The 16,205-nt window shown below is 37.3% G+C and overlaps 2 protein-coding genes across 3 annotated transcripts; one reads left to right on the forward strand and one right to left on the reverse strand.

Annotated features, from left to right (window-relative positions):
- Window positions 1-200: 200 nt before the first annotated feature.
- Window positions 201-8,534, reverse strand: rassf1 (Ras association domain family member 1). Of its 2 annotated transcripts, none has more exons than XM_024269552.1 (7): window positions 8,446-8,534; window positions 4,863-5,249; window positions 3,510-3,628; window positions 1,578-1,682; window positions 1,189-1,483; window positions 997-1,112; window positions 201-916 (listed from the first exon to the last, which is right to left on the reverse strand). In XM_024269552.1, the coding sequence occupies exons 2-7, from the start codon at window positions 5,146-5,148 to the stop codon at window positions 767-769; spliced, it is 1,071 nt and encodes a 356-aa protein (XP_024125320.1). In that variant the 5' UTR covers window positions 5,149-5,249; window positions 8,446-8,534; the 3' UTR covers window positions 201-766. The 2 variants fall into 2 exon arrangements, with proteins under 2 accessions (XP_024125320.1, XP_024125319.1); XM_024269551.2 differs by lacking the exon at window positions 8,446-8,534 and adding an exon at window positions 6,428-6,685.
- A 2,389-nt stretch (window positions 8,535-10,923) lies between these two features.
- Window positions 10,924-14,775, forward strand: LOC112144782 (cytochrome b561 domain-containing protein 2). Its single transcript, XM_024269555.2, has 3 exons — window positions 10,924-11,203; window positions 11,279-11,316; window positions 13,248-14,775. The coding sequence occupies exons 1-3, from the start codon at window positions 11,071-11,073 to the stop codon at window positions 13,749-13,751; spliced, it is 675 nt and encodes a 224-aa protein (XP_024125323.1). The 5' UTR covers window positions 10,924-11,070; the 3' UTR covers window positions 13,752-14,775.
- Window positions 14,776-16,205: the final 1,430 nt, after the last annotated feature.

A 16,205-nucleotide genomic window follows, 5' to 3' on the forward strand; every position in this document is an offset into this window, starting at 1 on the left:
TCCAAATTCTGACATGATAAAGAGTGGAACTAAGGAAAATGGAACAGTAGGATTTATATTTTATGCTGCCATTTCAACCAAAATTGTACTATTGAAAACTCATTTTTACTTCCTTACTACTCTTTAAATCCAAGAAATCCAGAAGGCATTCGATATAATTCCTCTTATTGTCTCCAGAATTATTAAAATATTTACACAAATTCTCTGAACTGGTAAGTCTTTCTTTATTAATATATAACCTCTGATTTGACAGTCTGTTGTTGATGTAGTTTGTGTGTAGATAAATGAATTTGATTTTTGACAAGTCTTTAAAGCAATTTCTTTAAAAAGAAATACAAAGATTATTCAGATCCTGAGTGATCTGTGTACACACTCTACTGCACGCTGATTCAAAATATCCACAACATTCAAACGATTATTTTGCAAAAATACCATGAAAACATTTATTAGACAAACAGAATAAAAACACTTCTCAGCTTCACAGGTTGATTAAAGTGCTTGAAATATCCCATAAAACAACCCAAAAACATCAATATTTCTTTATTATCACTATAAATAACCTAAATCAGCAGCATTTTTTAAGAAAACAAATAACAGTTCAAGTTCATGTTAATGTTTTTGCTTAAAGTCTATAAAATTTAAAAAGTTAATCTTACACAGGTATTCCTAATAAACATCTTGTTTTATTATTCTGCGCTGTAACTGCCTGAGTTCTGTCCGTCCCTTTATGCAGTTCTTGCTCATGGAGAGTATCAATACTGAAGAGTCAACCGGGAGTGTTCATTTGAGCCATGGCTTGTTTCATCCTTTCTCTAGCGAGAGCGTAGCGCCTCACAATCTGCCGCACGTGCTCCTCCTCCTCGCGCTGCAGGATTTGCAGAAAGTTGCACAACTCCGGAAAGCTAAAGGCGTCCCACTGCAAAAGGAGAGAGTGGCTTTAGTTTTAGGCAGCTGAACCATCAGGCGCAGTGAAGTTTATTCGGTGCACAGACGTACATTTACGTCTCCGGTGTCATTTTCCTTTAAAACCAGACACAGGAGCGTTTCACTGGGGCCGGCACGCAAGCGCAGGTGTAACGGACGCTCGTCGTCAGAGAGTTTACGCATGAAAACTGGAAGAAAACAAACCAAAACGTCAGAATTGAAAGTTTGCAGTCTGCTGTTTTCCTACAGTGTGACGTATCCTACCGTAACTTTGTTTCTCTGTGCGCTCAAACAAAGCAAATTTTGCAGGGTTGTCCACCACAGTGAACTTGTTGAGCAACGCTTGGATGACCTCTCGCACCCGAGTTTCTGAGCTTATATGCAGGTGCTTCGCACTATCTTTGGGGAGGTAGAACGATGTCCGCCGCTTCATGCATCTGCCATGCTCCTCCTCCTCCTCCTGCGTCACGCTCTGGCACTGAGGAGGAGGAGGCAGTGAGACGGGGCGGGCCAGCTGAAAGTGAACTTTGATGAAACCAGTGAAGGAGCCATCTTTGTTCTAAAAGGCAGGAAGATGCAAAGAGAAAGACAAACAGTCGGATTTATGTGCATTGAAGATGCAATTCTTCATGTTAAGGACAGAAATGACTCACGTCCACCATATACAGATTATTGGTAATCTGAGCGTTGTACTCTTTGACCCTTTGCTGAATCTCTGCAGTACTCAGATCATGCAAACCCACTGTAATCTGTTCATCCTGAAAGAACAGCAACAATGAGCACAGATAATGATCAGTATGGACAGAAAAGATCTAAAGAAAACAGTCTGAATCCTTTAATCTGAGAATCAAAAATTCATTAAAATCTTCCTTCATATTATATCCAGTAAATCCAGACAGATCAGGTAGAAAATTAAGGCAGTTGTTTTTTTATTTGAGCCAAGTGGCAAACTTTGTTTATCCGAATGATAATATTAAAATCTTGCAGTTATTAACTAAAGAATTAAAACAATATTCAATAAAGCACACAAGTATTCATAATCAGTTTGTAAGGCTCCTGGTGAGTTAAAGTGATGCAGTCAGAGAGAAAATATGCATCTCCAATGTTAGCTTTTGCTCATCTGTTGCCTCTAAAACCTGGATTAGGATTTAAGAATCCTCCGCAGACATGGCTGTATTTGTTTACAACTTTTATACACAGAAGCAGCTGAGTGCTACACTGAAAAACGTGTTCTTCATTATCCATCCATCCATTTTCTTGACCGCTTCTTCCCTTTCGGGGTCGCGGGGTGCCGGAGCCTATCCCGGCCACTGATGGGCGAAGGCGGGGTACACCCTGGACAGGTCGCCAGTCTGTCACAGGGCCTCAATCACACACACATCCACTCTCACAACCACACCTAGGGGCAATTTAGAGTCACCAATTAACCTATGAAGCATGTTTTTGGACGGTGGGAGGAAGCCGGAGTCCCCGGTGAAAACCCACGCATGCACGGGGAGAACATGCAAACTCCACACAGAAAGGTCCCAGCCGGGATTCGAACCGGGGCCTTCTCGCTGTGAGGCGAGAGCGCTAACCACTTGCGCCACCGTGCAGCCCTGTTCTTCATTATTTTGGCAATAATTGTCTCTTTGTAGTCCTTGTCTGACCTCTAGTCATCATTGACTCTACAAGACCTTTTTTAGGCTGTTTTGGAGTTTAGCTAATATTTCAGATACATGCTAGCTGTTTTGGCTAATTTAGGAGTTTTTAATAGTTTTTAGGCTGTTTTGGAGTTAGGCTAATATTTGCACACTAGCCGTTTTGGCAAATTTAGGCTTTTTTTCAGTTTTTTAAGATATTTTGAAGTTTACCTATTTTTTTCAGCTACATTCTAGCTGTCTTGGCTAACCTAAGGTTTTTTTTTCTAGGCTACTTTGGCATTTAGATGATATTTTAGCTGGCTATCAGCTTCAGCGTTTTCAGCTATCAATTTCAGCATCTTCAGTGGCAAAATTCAGCTTCCAGCATTCACACTAGCATTGTCACAGGGAAGGCTATGTATCTAGTTCATAATTATGTTTAAAAGTTATGGTTTAAAAGTGTTAAAAATGTAGTTTTAGAGTGTTCAATAAATGTTTATCTTGTTCGGACCGCGATCTAAAGTGTGTTTTGGATTTTGGTCCTTTGTGCGACTGAGTTTGACACTCCTGATCTATAATGACACATTTCTGTTTGGTGAATCCATGTCGTCTGTAAGCAGAAATGATAAGGATGAAAAGATTTTTCTTTAAAAACATTTGAGAATAATTAGTGGTCAATTAAATCCCTTTGAACTGTTGCTCTGTTTTGACAGGAAGCTAACTGATGCTAAAGCACAGAGATAGACAGCAGAGAGCACTGAAGTACATTGTTTACATTGAGTAAACTGTTTTCATGAAATGAATATTCCCTGTTTTGCACTTAAACCACTTGATTAATCTAAATCGCCTCTTTTAAGAAAACAGAAGCAGCACATTTGTGTGTTTTGGTTTTTATTGAATTTAAAAAAGGTAAAGTAGGATTCATTTCTATACTACTGAGTCTAGAATCTAATGTCTCTTTACCACGTTTGTGTCAGTCTCAATGGAGTCATCCGTATAACTCTCTGTGAAAACGCTTCCCCGAGCGCTGCAGTCCAGCTGGATGAAGGGTTGGCAGCGATGGTGACAAGTGTAACTGCAATCTGAAAGTGAGAAATACAAAGAACATGTCAGAGAAGTTTGGAGTTTTAGCCCTGGATGTGGGCTGTGAGCTGGACATGATTTAGCAACATGTGTTAGTGATAACAACTGATTTTTTTTTTAAAGATTCACTCTAATGACAATTGTATTTTTGGTGTTTTTAACATGTTCTTGTGGCATTTTTCTGATAATGAAGAACACTCATAAAGAAAATTAAGTTTAAAATTAAATTTCAGAGTATTTGTTTTTTCAAAATGTGGTGAATCAGGAGAAGATGGAAAAAATCTGTTTTATTTGTGCCCTAGGCGGCCGCCTAGCGCACAATCTGCTGGAGGGGGCACCAAATCAGAATGACTATAAATTCTTTTTTTTTTAAAGCAGTTTGAAGAACACTCATTTCCTGTAAAGAAAAAAAAAAAAAAAAGAATTTAGATTCTGCAGGGGCGTTGTTTCGTTTTTCACTTAGGGCTCCATGCAGCCCAGAGCCGGGTGTGTTTGTGACATAGAATACAGTGGGGGGGCCTCAAGCTCCATTCTGAGGCATTCATTTGTAGACAAATATATCCATAAACATTTCAACAGTCCTGCCAACAACTTAGTGGTATAAACTATGTCCTAGAAAATGACACATATTTTTGGATTTTGGCTAAAAACAAGGTAATCATGATTAAAAGATGAATAGGAAGACTTTTGCAAAAGATTATTAGATAATCAGAGTGTGACTATAATGAAGGATGATCAGATCAATCATGTGTTCAATCAAAGGTTAGCATGGATGTTCCAACGTTCTATTTTTGCAAAACATGGACCTCCACTCAAATGACAGTTTTATGCAGGTTTGTGTATTTGTGTAGGTTTGAGAAAGCGATCTCGGAATTACGTGTATCAAATATGACACAAATGGTTATATAGGGTTATTTTAAATGTGTCTTTAAAATCAGTTTATCTAAAGAACATCTTCATCTCTGGATTCACTTCAGGGTTTTGGTAAATGAATGCAAACATCTTAAATGATGATCAGAGAGCAGCATTTCTGAAGGTTCACACATGTTCTTCCTGTTTTTTAAATGTGAAAGTTCAGTGTGAGGAAAATCTGACGTCTGAATTAAGGTAAAGATCTTAATGTAAACAAGGGACTGACTCAGTTTTTACAGCTTTTCTCCTGTTTTCAAGCTCACAGTGTTCTGCCAGCACTCGTTAAGTTGTACTGATCAACAGATTCCTGCGAGTACTCACTGCTGCAGCGCAAACTCTTCTGATAAAGACCCCAGATGAACTCCCCACAAAGGTCACACCAGGTGAGGTGTGTGTAGCTGTAGGGCTGGAAACTGTGACCGAGAGCGCCTTCCTCTGGACGGCGGACGGCAGCCTCGATGTTGACGCTGTCTCCAACCAGCCGGACGACGTGGTGCTGCTGGAGGCCGGTCTGACCGGAGCGTACGGGCGGCGGCGACGGAGCCGCCAGCTCGATGGGATCATTCAGACTGAGGTCCTTCAGCTCGATCAGCTCACATTTCGACATGGTGCGGAGCTTCACGTGTCTCGGATGAGGACAGATGTGGAGCCAGCGAAGAAGCTGCTGGTTTGCATCGTCGGTGAGGACGTTTCTGAGGCCTGACGGGACTGCAGCACAAAAACACAAAGACTGTTCTCACCTGTTTTCATCACAACATTCTTTTTACTGGATTCGACACACGGACAGAACAGGAGTTTGAACGTCACTTTCCACTAACCAGAAGAACATTTATGATCTGAAACGATTATGCAGTGAAATGTAGGACGAGATGAGTTTAATCCCACACAATCCATGACGTTTCTGTTAGCGGCCCAAAAGTTAGGCAAACTGTGACGTAAAAATAGGTCAACATAACATCAAAACAGATAAATGATCAGGCCTTGCTCAATAGCTTTTGTTTACATATAGAATAATCTATTTATAGGTTATTATTAACTCACTATTAATATTTTAAAAATATAATTGTATTTTTATATATAATAAATGTAATATATATAATAAATAATATTTTTTTCATTAACTAAGGCATAATAAAATGGTAAAGTACAGCAGAGTATTAGGGCCAGTTTACACACACACATATATATATATATATATATATATATATATATATATATATATATACTTTATACATACAACATCTATTCTTTTTAATTAGGACTTTAAATCTTGTAAATTTCCAAGAATAAATATTAAATTATGGTTAAATCATGAGAATAAAGTTGTACATTTATCATTTTAAAAGTCTTAGGCCATCTTTATGACTTTTTTCTTGTAAATTTACAAAATAAAAAGTTGTAGTATTATTTTTTTTAGATGTAAATATTTTTTACCTTTTTTTTAGATTATACAAAAATATATATTTGAAATATTTTTTATTGATGTATTTACAAATATGTATTCTAAATTAACCCCTTTTTAAAGAAGCCAAGCAGTCCGTCCTGGAGCTTCCAGAGTGTTCCTGGATGAGTCTGAACTCCGGAGTTTTTGTGCCTTGAATGTGAACAACCCGGGACTCTGTCTGCCAACTGGGTCACCGCGCGGGGCAATTATCCGCGCGCGCGGGGCAACAAGAGCGCATTGTGAGCTGGGACATCTACACTTTCTAGAGGGTGAAAAACTGTGCGAATCACACGAATACGTTTGGTTTGAGTCACACGGATTTATGGACAAGGACCGTGAACGCAACACGGAGATAAAAGTGGATAAATCCCGAATTTAAATGAACCAAAACGCTGCGGATGTTCTCATAAACGACCGTTAGAAAACATAACAGGATCCTCACCTGTTCACGTCACACCTGCGGGTGTTTGAGACGTTTCCTGGAGGAAAATCACTGAATGACCAGCGGGCAGACGACGCGCGCGCCGGAGTTTGCGCATGCACACTGACGGTGGGATTACGGCGTTTTTAATCCCCTCGTGCGTGACAGGACAGGAGCGGCATCGCTGGAGGATTCCCCTCTGCGCGCGCGCTCACAGGACACGGCAGATGAACACGCGCGGGTTGTTTCCTCCTCCTGAGGCGCGCGGGCTCCTCTCTCAATCATTCATGAAGACCAGAAGGAGTTTGATTTAGATGAATAATCAAATCCTGCTTTTGTGCCTCATCCAGGAAAAGAAAAGATGACTTCATGACAAATCATATTTAATCAAAGAAATGAAGTTATGAGGCGTCATTTGTCAATCTGCAATTAAGTGACATCAATGATTTCAGATAATTAACGTGTTTAGGGAGAAAAAAAGGTTTTAATTTACTGTATTTATACATGTTACTTTTACTAACTAAATATTGAGTTATAAAGTTAAATTTTTATTTTAAAATTACATATTTAGTAAACATACTAAATATGTAATTTATGAAAGTAAATAATATTAATAAATATTTAGTTTAAAAACTGAATATTAAGTTAAAATGAAATATTAAGCTTGAATCTAAATATTTAGTTTTAACAAAAAATATTTAAAACTAAATATTTAGTAAAAAAAAGCTAAATATTTAGCTTTGTACAATTAAATATTAAGTTTGCACATTAAATGTTTATATCTAATCTAAATATTTCTCTTTCAAACTAAATATTTAAGTTTTGTAAATAAATATGTAGCTTAGATTTAACTATTTAGTTATCTTACTAAATATTTAGTTTGAAGCTAAAAACTAAATGAAAAAATATTTAGTCAAAAACTAAATATTTTGCTTGGATCTAAAAATTTAGTTTTTAACTTATTATGTACTGAAAAAAAACATATTAAATTATGAAAAAAAACCTCAAAATATTCTGTTAAATATTTAATATTTATCTTGGATCTAAATATTTAGTTTGAAGCTAAATATTTAGTCAAAAACTAAAATAAATATTTTGTCAAAAACTAAATATTTAGCTTTGATCTAAATATTTAGCTTTTAGCAAAAATATTTAATTTAAAAACTAAATATTTGAAAAAATATTTTGGTAAAAATTTAATATTTATGTTGGATCTAAATATTTAGTTTGGAGCTAAATAATTAGTCAAAAACTACATTTTTAGTTTTTGTTTATATTTATTTTTTAATTAAATATTTTTGGATTTTAACTATATATTTAGATCCATTTTAAATATTTAGTAAAAACAAAATATTTTTGAAGAAAGCTAAATATTTAGCTCCAAACTAAATATTTAGTTACAAAACTTTAATATTTAGCTTGAAAAATAAATATTTAGATCAAATATAAATATTTAATGTTCAAACAAAATATTCAATTTCATAAAATTAAATATTTGTAAGCTAAATAAATAATTTAAAAATAAATATTTAGCTTAAAATCCAATACTTAGCTTGCGAACTAATTTAGTTAATAAATGTAACATTTATAAATACATGAATTCTAAGGCTGCAAATATGCATTCGAAAAACAAACATTTTTTTTTCCTCCTAAAATTTGCAAATCATCCCAAAACATTTATGTCAAAATTTTATTTGCAGGTTTACAAATGGCGCCCAAGATATGGTTCAAACAGTTTACCAATAAAATAAATATTCTTTTGTGTTTTGGCTCATTTCGTGTCATCTGGACCAAAACTGCTGCAGAAATAGTAAGAAAATGTTCCTATTGATCACGTCTCCAACAGCTGTGCATTGACTTAATCTCAAGAAAAAGTGGGTCAAGCAGAACGACACAAATCGGCCTTAAGCGTTAAGTTGGATGCACGCTGTGCAGAGAAAACTCTGCAGAAGTGAAACATCATGCATAAACATACAGGAAACAACTCTAAAAAAAACAGACAATTTGTGCATCATCTAAAATAATAAATCCAAACATACCTCTAATGTTGGATCTGTTTCGTCACAGTGCACGAGTATGTGGTAGACTGAGAGGAATGCTGTGAATGGATGTTGTGCAGAAGCCCTGCAGAGTCAGGAGCTGATTAGGGAGGAAGTGGAGCACGAAGACCAGCGAGCAGACGACCACTCAGCCGGCTGGAGCTTCGGTTGCATGAGTCATCACCTGCTGTACGAAGATTTGAACCATTTCCACCTTAATAATGTATCACTGTCTGATCGAAAATGGAAAGATTTTGCACAAAACCACCAGATGTTGAATAAACTCAACCAGTAAAAGTCTAATATAATGAGGAGAATTTAACCTCAAACGTCTCATTTACTGACATGTTTCTGCAGGAAGTATTTACATATATATGAAGGCTCATCATTATTTTAGAGGTAGATAAATAATGCAGGAAATCACTGAAGACAATATGACTCTGAGCTGAATATTTTTCGACCAAAATTAGGGCCGATCTGCAGTTTTTGCATTCTTTGGCATGGAGCTGCGGCAGATGGCGAGGCCTCAAAAGAGCTGTGATCCCATCTTCACACAGTCAGTCTGGGATGACATAAAAAGTTGGAACGCAGATGGTGCAAACATGTCATAGAAAAAAATAACAAAGACTTGAGAAGAAATGACAAATTTGTTTTTATGTGCTGCCATGTTGACTAAAAAAAGCTGAGTTTTCTACTTAAATGATACTAAAACATTGACAATTCGCTTCTATTTTTTTTCTTTTGAATTCTCTGAAATGTTTTTAAATCCAATCTGTCGGTTTTGCTTCCACTTCCTAAAAAGTGTCATGGAGGTTTCTGGATTCTGTTCCGGTTCTCTGTCCTGAAGATCATTTATTGTATGTTTACAGTCAATTAAAATGTTTTTTAAGCATAAATATTAAAGCGTAATTTAAATGATGTTCTGTTATACACAAAGCAAGATAGTGAATTAACATGAAGGACAAATTTGGCTCCATTATTGGTACACATGGTTGCAGATTGTGATTCCTTCATTTATTATAAAGGGTTCTTACAGTTTAGTGAAGGTATGTTAGTTGTTTTTTTTCAGATTGAAGAAAATCCAAAAGGATTTATTTGTTATCATTAAAGTTTTTATTTATTTTTTTCCACCCAAACCTTACAAAACATAAATTACAAGAGGATCAGGTCGGTACAATTAGAGAAAAGAAAACAAGAAAAATGGCACAATTCAATTTAAGCAGTGAATCTTGTGTAGTTATAAATTTCATAAACTGCTCCACATTCTGCCGGTTTTTGCCTGGGTATTGTTAGTTTTAGCGATCCCAATCTGAAATGAAGCAGTCTCTGTCATGAGTTTAACCCAATCCATGAGCCGAGGTTTGTGGGGACGCCTCCAAATCTTCAGAATGAGTCTTGCGGCCACCATTGATCTAGCTATTACAAGCCCCAACAGTAATTTTGGAATCCAAGAGGCTTAACGAATTCATCTCCCAATAGACATAATTGTGGGAATTGAGGAATAGACAGTCCACCAAAGGACATTCCCAAAACATGTGAAGAAAAGTACCAGTTATTTCCACATTTCCAACAGTTGTTCTCTCACAACAGACCCTTCTTCGACGGAGTGTCGAGCATCCCTAGTGGTCCAACCAGTGTTTGAAACTATATTACACCGTACCTCTTTAGAAATTACAACTCTTAGACTCTTGTTTCTCCATTACAGTGGTTTTGCATTAGCCTAGTCCAGACTAATGTAACCTGCAGCTCCAGACCCAGATGTGGCTCTTTTATCTCTCCATGGTGACTCCTTGCCCAGCAATGTCGACCATCAGAGTCAGTGGCTCCCCCGAACCAGAACTACCTAAAGAAAACAAATAAACAAAGCCTGCAAACAAAGACTACCAGGGCCTAACCCCAAACTAAAATAACAAAATCCAGCAGTGTAAGACTGCTGAGGACAAAGACTCTTAGTGAAGCAGATGAAAGACACATCAAGTCTATTAATCTTCAAAACCAGAAGATCTTCACGATGCCATCAGCTCAGAACTGGGAGTGGAACTCGGTAGAACCATCTAGTGTCCCGAGAGGTCTGGCCACAAGTGTCTTCATGGAAGCCAAACCTCCAAAATGGAAACAAGGCCAAGAGACTCGAGTTTCCAGGAAAACAAATGAACTGTGCAGCAGAAAAATGGCAGCAAGAGTTCTGGATTGACTAAAATATTTGTTTGTAACTGCAGGCATCCATCCATCTATCCATCCATTTTTTCTTTTGTTTATTCATTAACTTTTTTTCTATTCAATAAAAATCATTAATTTTTGAAAGCAGTCTTTGTTTTAAAACATTTTTTAAAAAATCTGTCCAAAACTTTCCATCGTATCTGTCCTTTTCCAATGATAATGTTTTTTCCTCCTTCTGTGCACTTTAACCTCCAGTCCGCTAGGTGGCGGTAACGTGTCTCTGAATTAGCTGCAAACCACTTTAAAATCAGACAAAAAGGAAAAACACGGTGACGTGGTTCCTTATTATGACATGTAACGAATGGGATTGTGTTGTCAGCCCAACACGGAAACGATTGAAGGAGTTACTATAGTTTAATAGCTTTCATTTGTCATGCTTTTGCGGGTTAGAGAGTGATAGAAATCATGGCTCACAGCAAGGAGGCTGAGTCTGAGCCCGGTCTGTACGGCTTCACCAGAGCAGCTTCCGCCGCGCTCACCCACCTCCTCTCCTTCATCTCCACCGCTTTCATCGCCTTTTTGAGTCGACCTGGAACGAGTGAGTTTTGCATAAAGTCCCAGGTAGTTCCTGTTTCTGTTAAAATCTCTAACAGCATATCCCTTCTTTCCTCAGGCTGGTTTTCCTGGCATCCTTTCCTCATGACACTGGCAGTAAGTTCAACTTTAAAGAACAGTTTCAGTGAAATTCTACAACTTTTAAGTTTCTTACAACTTGTAAAATTATGAAAAGCAATAAAACATTTAAAAGAAAATGAAATACCACCAACTACTGAGCATGAAAAGCTATTCTAAAAAGATACTTGAGTTTTAAATCAAATTCAAATCAAGTCAATCTTTATTTATACAGCACCTTTCAAACACAATATAATATAAAGTGCTGTAGACCAAAATAACTTTACTAGTGAATAAAACATAACATTAGTGTAAAATCCAATATTGTTTTATAATCTTTACATGTAAATGCATTAAGATAACGTCACCCTGACAGTAGATTTCGCCTTTGACCATTTTAATCAGGTGCATTTGTCATGTCAAAAATCTAAACAGAAGCTAATTAATTAGTTGAGTCTGAAAAGCCAAAGAGAAACAATAGAGGAACAATAACGGAGCTTCAAGCTGCAGAATGCTGATCTAGAGGAATATTAGGATAGCACTTTATTTCCTCAGGAGGACTTGGATTCATTGCACTTAAGCAGGTTTGGAAAAATAACTTACAACTAGACATGATTGGCATAAAATGGACAAGAAGAAAGAATAACAGCGTAGATTCAAAACCCATAATAGAGGATATAAATTAAGTAAATAAGCTTAAAAATGCAAACCAGGAGCAGACAAAAAAATACAATCGGCAGACCACAAACTCCCTGCTCTGCTCCATTCTGATGCATCCACCTGCATACAAATAGATCCATGAACGTCTTTGAGCTGGAATCTGGATCAAAACTGTACAGCTGGATAGCTTACCATTTTTGTAACACCACTATTGTTAGGTTGGTGATTTGAGGGCCTTGTTCTGGAAATTAGACATTTTATCCTTCGTTCTTTGACTTTTGTTACTTCCCAATGCCTTGACATTTATAGAGTTTGAGATTGGGCACAGCTTAGGAACCACAAGATGTGTTTGTTCCGTGTCAGAACATTCTGATCATGTTGTTTAGAACATCTTGACATCGTTAGAACATCTTGTCCATACGTCTCTATCTTAAGTTCCTGATTAGAGTTTGTTTGTGTCACTTTATAAAAGGGGATTGCCCTCCTAATAGGCAGAGAATCTGCAGATCTCTCTGCTTTTTTCACTTTGTTGAATGAATACTCTTATAAACTTTGTATTATTTAGCTGCTAGGAACGTAAAGACTCAAATCACACTTTCAGCCATTTCAGCAATCTTGCATCAAAATATTCAGCTAGTTCAGGACATTACTGCATTGTCCTAAACATTTTAGCTAGGAACAGGCTAACATTTTTGACTAATTTGTTATTCACTAAGGTTGTTAGGCTACTTTTGAGTTTAGCTAGGAACAAGCTACCATTTTTGGCTAATTTGTTATTTACTGAAGTCTCTCTGCTTTTGAGTTTAGCTAATATTTTAACAACAAGCTAATGTTTTTGACTAATTTTACTGAGGATTTTAGGGTATTTTTAAGTTAAGCTAGTATTTTAGCAATGTGTTAGCTTTTGAGGATAATTCGACATCTAAAATTTTTGGGCTAATTTAAAGATTAGCTCATATTTTAGGAAACACACTTGCATGTTTTTGCAAAATTGGCATGTATTTAGATTTTTTTAAGCAAACTTGCTAAAAATCTTTCAGAAAATTAGGCCAACTTCAGCTGTTTTTCATAGATCTTGAACTAAATTTCAAGTTTTTTAGCAAATTTTGTATTTTGCAAATAGCTTTTGCATTTTCAGCAAATCCCTTCAGCAGTTAGAGTGAATTACTTCAGCATTTTCAGAAGCCAGATTTAGCAAAAAATAACTCACACTAGCATATTTTTTGCATCTTTTCTAATTTGTGTTAAGATCTGGTTAAACTGTTTTTTCTTTCAAACTAAATGCATTATTTCTTTCTTTTTCTCTGTAGTTCAGTTTCTTCATGACTGAAGCCATCCTCCTCTTCTCCCCCCATGGATCCCTCATCAAAAGGTTTTCCCACAAGACCAAAGGCCGCGTTCACTGGATCCTGCAGTGTCTCGGTGCATTCTGCGCCGTCCTGGGCCTGACCGCAATCTTCTACAACAAACACCTGAACGGAAAACCCCACTTCACCTCCTGGCACGGTCTGCTGGGCCTGCTCACCGTGTGTGTGGTGGCTGCTCAGTCTTTGGCGGCTGTGCCGCTCATTTACCATTCCCTGGCTAAAGGCTGGTCTCTTGCCAAACTCAAACGCTACCACGCGGCGTCGGGACTCATCACTTACCTGCTCGGAAGTGGCAGCCTGCTCCTGGGGCTCTGCTCTACCTGGTTCACTGCCTCCGTCGGGGAATACACCTGGTACCTGTCAGCACTCTGCCCTGTGCTCAGTGCTCTAGCTATAATGAACCAAGTCTCCAGTGCTTACATTGCAAAGAAGAGACTACAGTCCTGACGAGGCATTTGTCGTGCTGCACCTTTAAAAGTGTTCTTACTATTTACTGTAATTTAAATAATCCTATTTTAATGCAGTCCTGAAGCTCTTTATCATTCCTAAAGTTTGAATTTTTTTAAACTGAGATTTGAATCCTGCAGAACTTCAAGGAGATCCTAAAACAGCAGCTGGGACAGAGAGTCCTTCAGATCTGAAAGACTGGCAGCAGTTTGCAGAAATGTGTGAGAAACTCATCATTACTGGAAGTTTTAGTCTTAAAATTGGGTGCTACCAAATATTAGCAAAGGGTGCCAAAACTTTTGTCCTTCCCATTTGAGTTGTGACTTTTCTTTTCAGGGGTTTTTGTTGTTTCAGTGCAAAGAAAACCACACAAAGACAGCTAAAATGGAGACAATTATCTGACAGAAGTGTTTGATATTTGTGTCCATAAATCATGACTTCCGTGTTAGGAAAAATCCTGCATCATCCAGAAATGAATATCTCAGATAATTGCTCTACTTTTACATTTTTTAATACTGTTTTGGTGTAATAAAAGGCTAAGAAAAGCTTATACTACCATAGAAGAGTGTTTTATTGTTAAAAATAACAGATAACACAGTCATAAGTTTACTTCGATTTGGGCTCCATTTAAAGAAATTCTCAGTGAAATCATTAATGGATCAAAGCAAAGTACAAAGAAAAGCTCACAATTATAAAAGACAATATTTTACATCATAAATAAGAACAATTCAGATACTGTAATTGAAAGAAAAGATGACTGTAAAAGTAACGAAGAGTTGGAGACGTGGGGGAGGTGTAAGACTTCAAAATAAAGGCTCAGCGGGGGAGGGGGTCACTTATTTGCCCTTTTACTGTTTGTAGAAAGGATCAGCTCAAACTTTAGATGTGACATGATCTTAACTTAATATGACAGCAATAAAAGCTATGAACTTTAATTAAAACCAAGCAGAACGAACCAGAAGCAAACTGAACGGTGAACGATACAACTGGAGGCTCGAAAATGTCATGATCAAAAAAAAAAAAAATTCACAGGGAATGATGTTTTAGGTGATCCAGGGCTATGGCCTTAAATTTCCACCAAAAGTCACCCACGAGCGTATATCAAACTCAGCGTGGGCAATGAATGTTTGACAGTACAAAGAGCTAAAAGGGTCAAAAATTGCCAGGAAAAGTCCTGTAAAAACTGGTGTTTTGGCCATGAAAAACGCAGCTTTTAGCGCATGTTTTACAGGTAGCACGTGAATTAGTTTTTTTTTGTTCCAAAATGGGCCTAAATTAATGTTCCACATTATGGAGAGCTAAAAGGGTCAAAAATCGCTAGAAAAAAACAGTTAAAAACCGGTGTATTGGCTATTAAAAACGTTGCTTTAACGCAAGTTTTAAATATAGGACATAAATTACGCCATCTTTTTTTGTCCCAAAATGGGCGTAGATTAATGTTCCAAAGTATGGCAAGCTAAGAGGGTTAAAAAAAAAAAAAAAAAAAATCGCTGAGAAAAACGCTGTAAAAACCGGTGTATTGGCCATTAAAAACGTTGCTTTTAACACACGTTTTAAAGGTAGCACATAAATTAAGTTTTTTTTTTTTTTTTTGTCCCAAACGGGTGTAAAAAGCAGCGTTTCCTCGTTTATGAAAGCGACATTTTAGTGCCATCAAAACTGCCTGTCCAAAGCGCCACTTTTCTAGCGTGTTCAAAGCAGCGTTTTTCCATGGCCAATACGCCAGTATTTATGGCGCTTTTCCTGGCGATTTTTGACTTTTTTAGCTTGCCATACCGTGGAACATTAATTTACACCCATTTTGGGACAAAAAAATAAAAAGGCATAATTTACGTACTACTTTTAAAACATGCTGCGTCCAAAAGCGTCTTTTTTTCCATGACCAGTACGCCAGTGTTTACGGCGCTTTTCCTGGCGGTTTTTGACCCTTTTAGCTTGCCATACAGAGGAACATTAATTTACGCCCGTTTTGGGACAAAAAAAGACGACGTAATTTACGTACTACTTTTAAAACATGCGTTCAAAGCGGCGTTTTTCATGGCCAATAAGCCAGTTTTTACTGCGCTTTTCCAGATGATTTTTGACTCTTTCAGCTTGCCATAGAGTTGGCATTGCTGCATGCACAACAAGGAGAGGTCACAGGAGGGTGGGAATATTCATTCAAGCGCTAAGAGGTTTCTCGAGTGCGCGTGGAGTTTTATATACGCTCGTGGGGGAGTTTTTCCAGAAACTTAAGGCCATAAAGTGCTTCCTAAGAGCTAGTCTAGTCAATTTTACCACCAAAAGACGCGTCTTCTACGTCTAAACTCCTCAAGGCAGTCACAGACTAAAACAACGCATACCCACACCAATGACACACTGTATTGAGGTGAAGCCACCACACGGGCACTTTAGTAAAGTCCTGGCATCACCGGCCACAGTCACAGGCTATTGTACCAAAACCAAAAGCAGCTT

The sequence above is a fragment of the Oryzias melastigma genome, linkage group LG5 (assembly GCF_002922805.2).
Source record: "Oryzias melastigma strain HK-1 linkage group LG5, ASM292280v2, whole genome shotgun sequence".
NCBI classification, from domain to species: Eukaryota; Metazoa; Chordata; class Actinopteri; order Beloniformes; family Adrianichthyidae; genus Oryzias; species Oryzias melastigma.

Bases quoted from the DNA above. Each gene is read 5' to 3' on its own strand.
- LOC112144782 (XM_024269555.2), top strand. From the start codon at position 11,071: ATGGCTCACAGCAAGGAGGCTGAGTCTGAGCCCGGTCTGTACGGCTTC. The intron at 11,204-11,278 runs GTGAGTTTTGCA...TTCTTTCCTCAG, and splicing joins TTTGAGTCGACCTGGAACGA to GCTGGTTTTCCTGGCATCCT. The intron at 11,317-13,247 runs GTAAGTTCAACT...TTTTCTCTGTAG, and splicing joins CTTTCCTCATGACACTGGCA to TTCAGTTTCTTCATGACTGA.
- rassf1 (XM_024269552.1), bottom strand. From the start codon at position 5,148: ATGTCGAAATGTGAGCTGATCGAGCTGAAGGACCTCAGTCTGAATGAT. The intron at 1,484-1,577 runs GTGAGTCATTTC...CCTGCCTTTTAG, and splicing joins ATAATCTGTATATGGTGGAC to AACAAAGATGGCTCCTTCAC. The intron at 917-996 runs GTACGTCTGTGC...CTCCTTTTGCAG, and splicing joins ATGACACCGGAGACGTAAAT to TGGGACGCCTTTAGCTTTCC.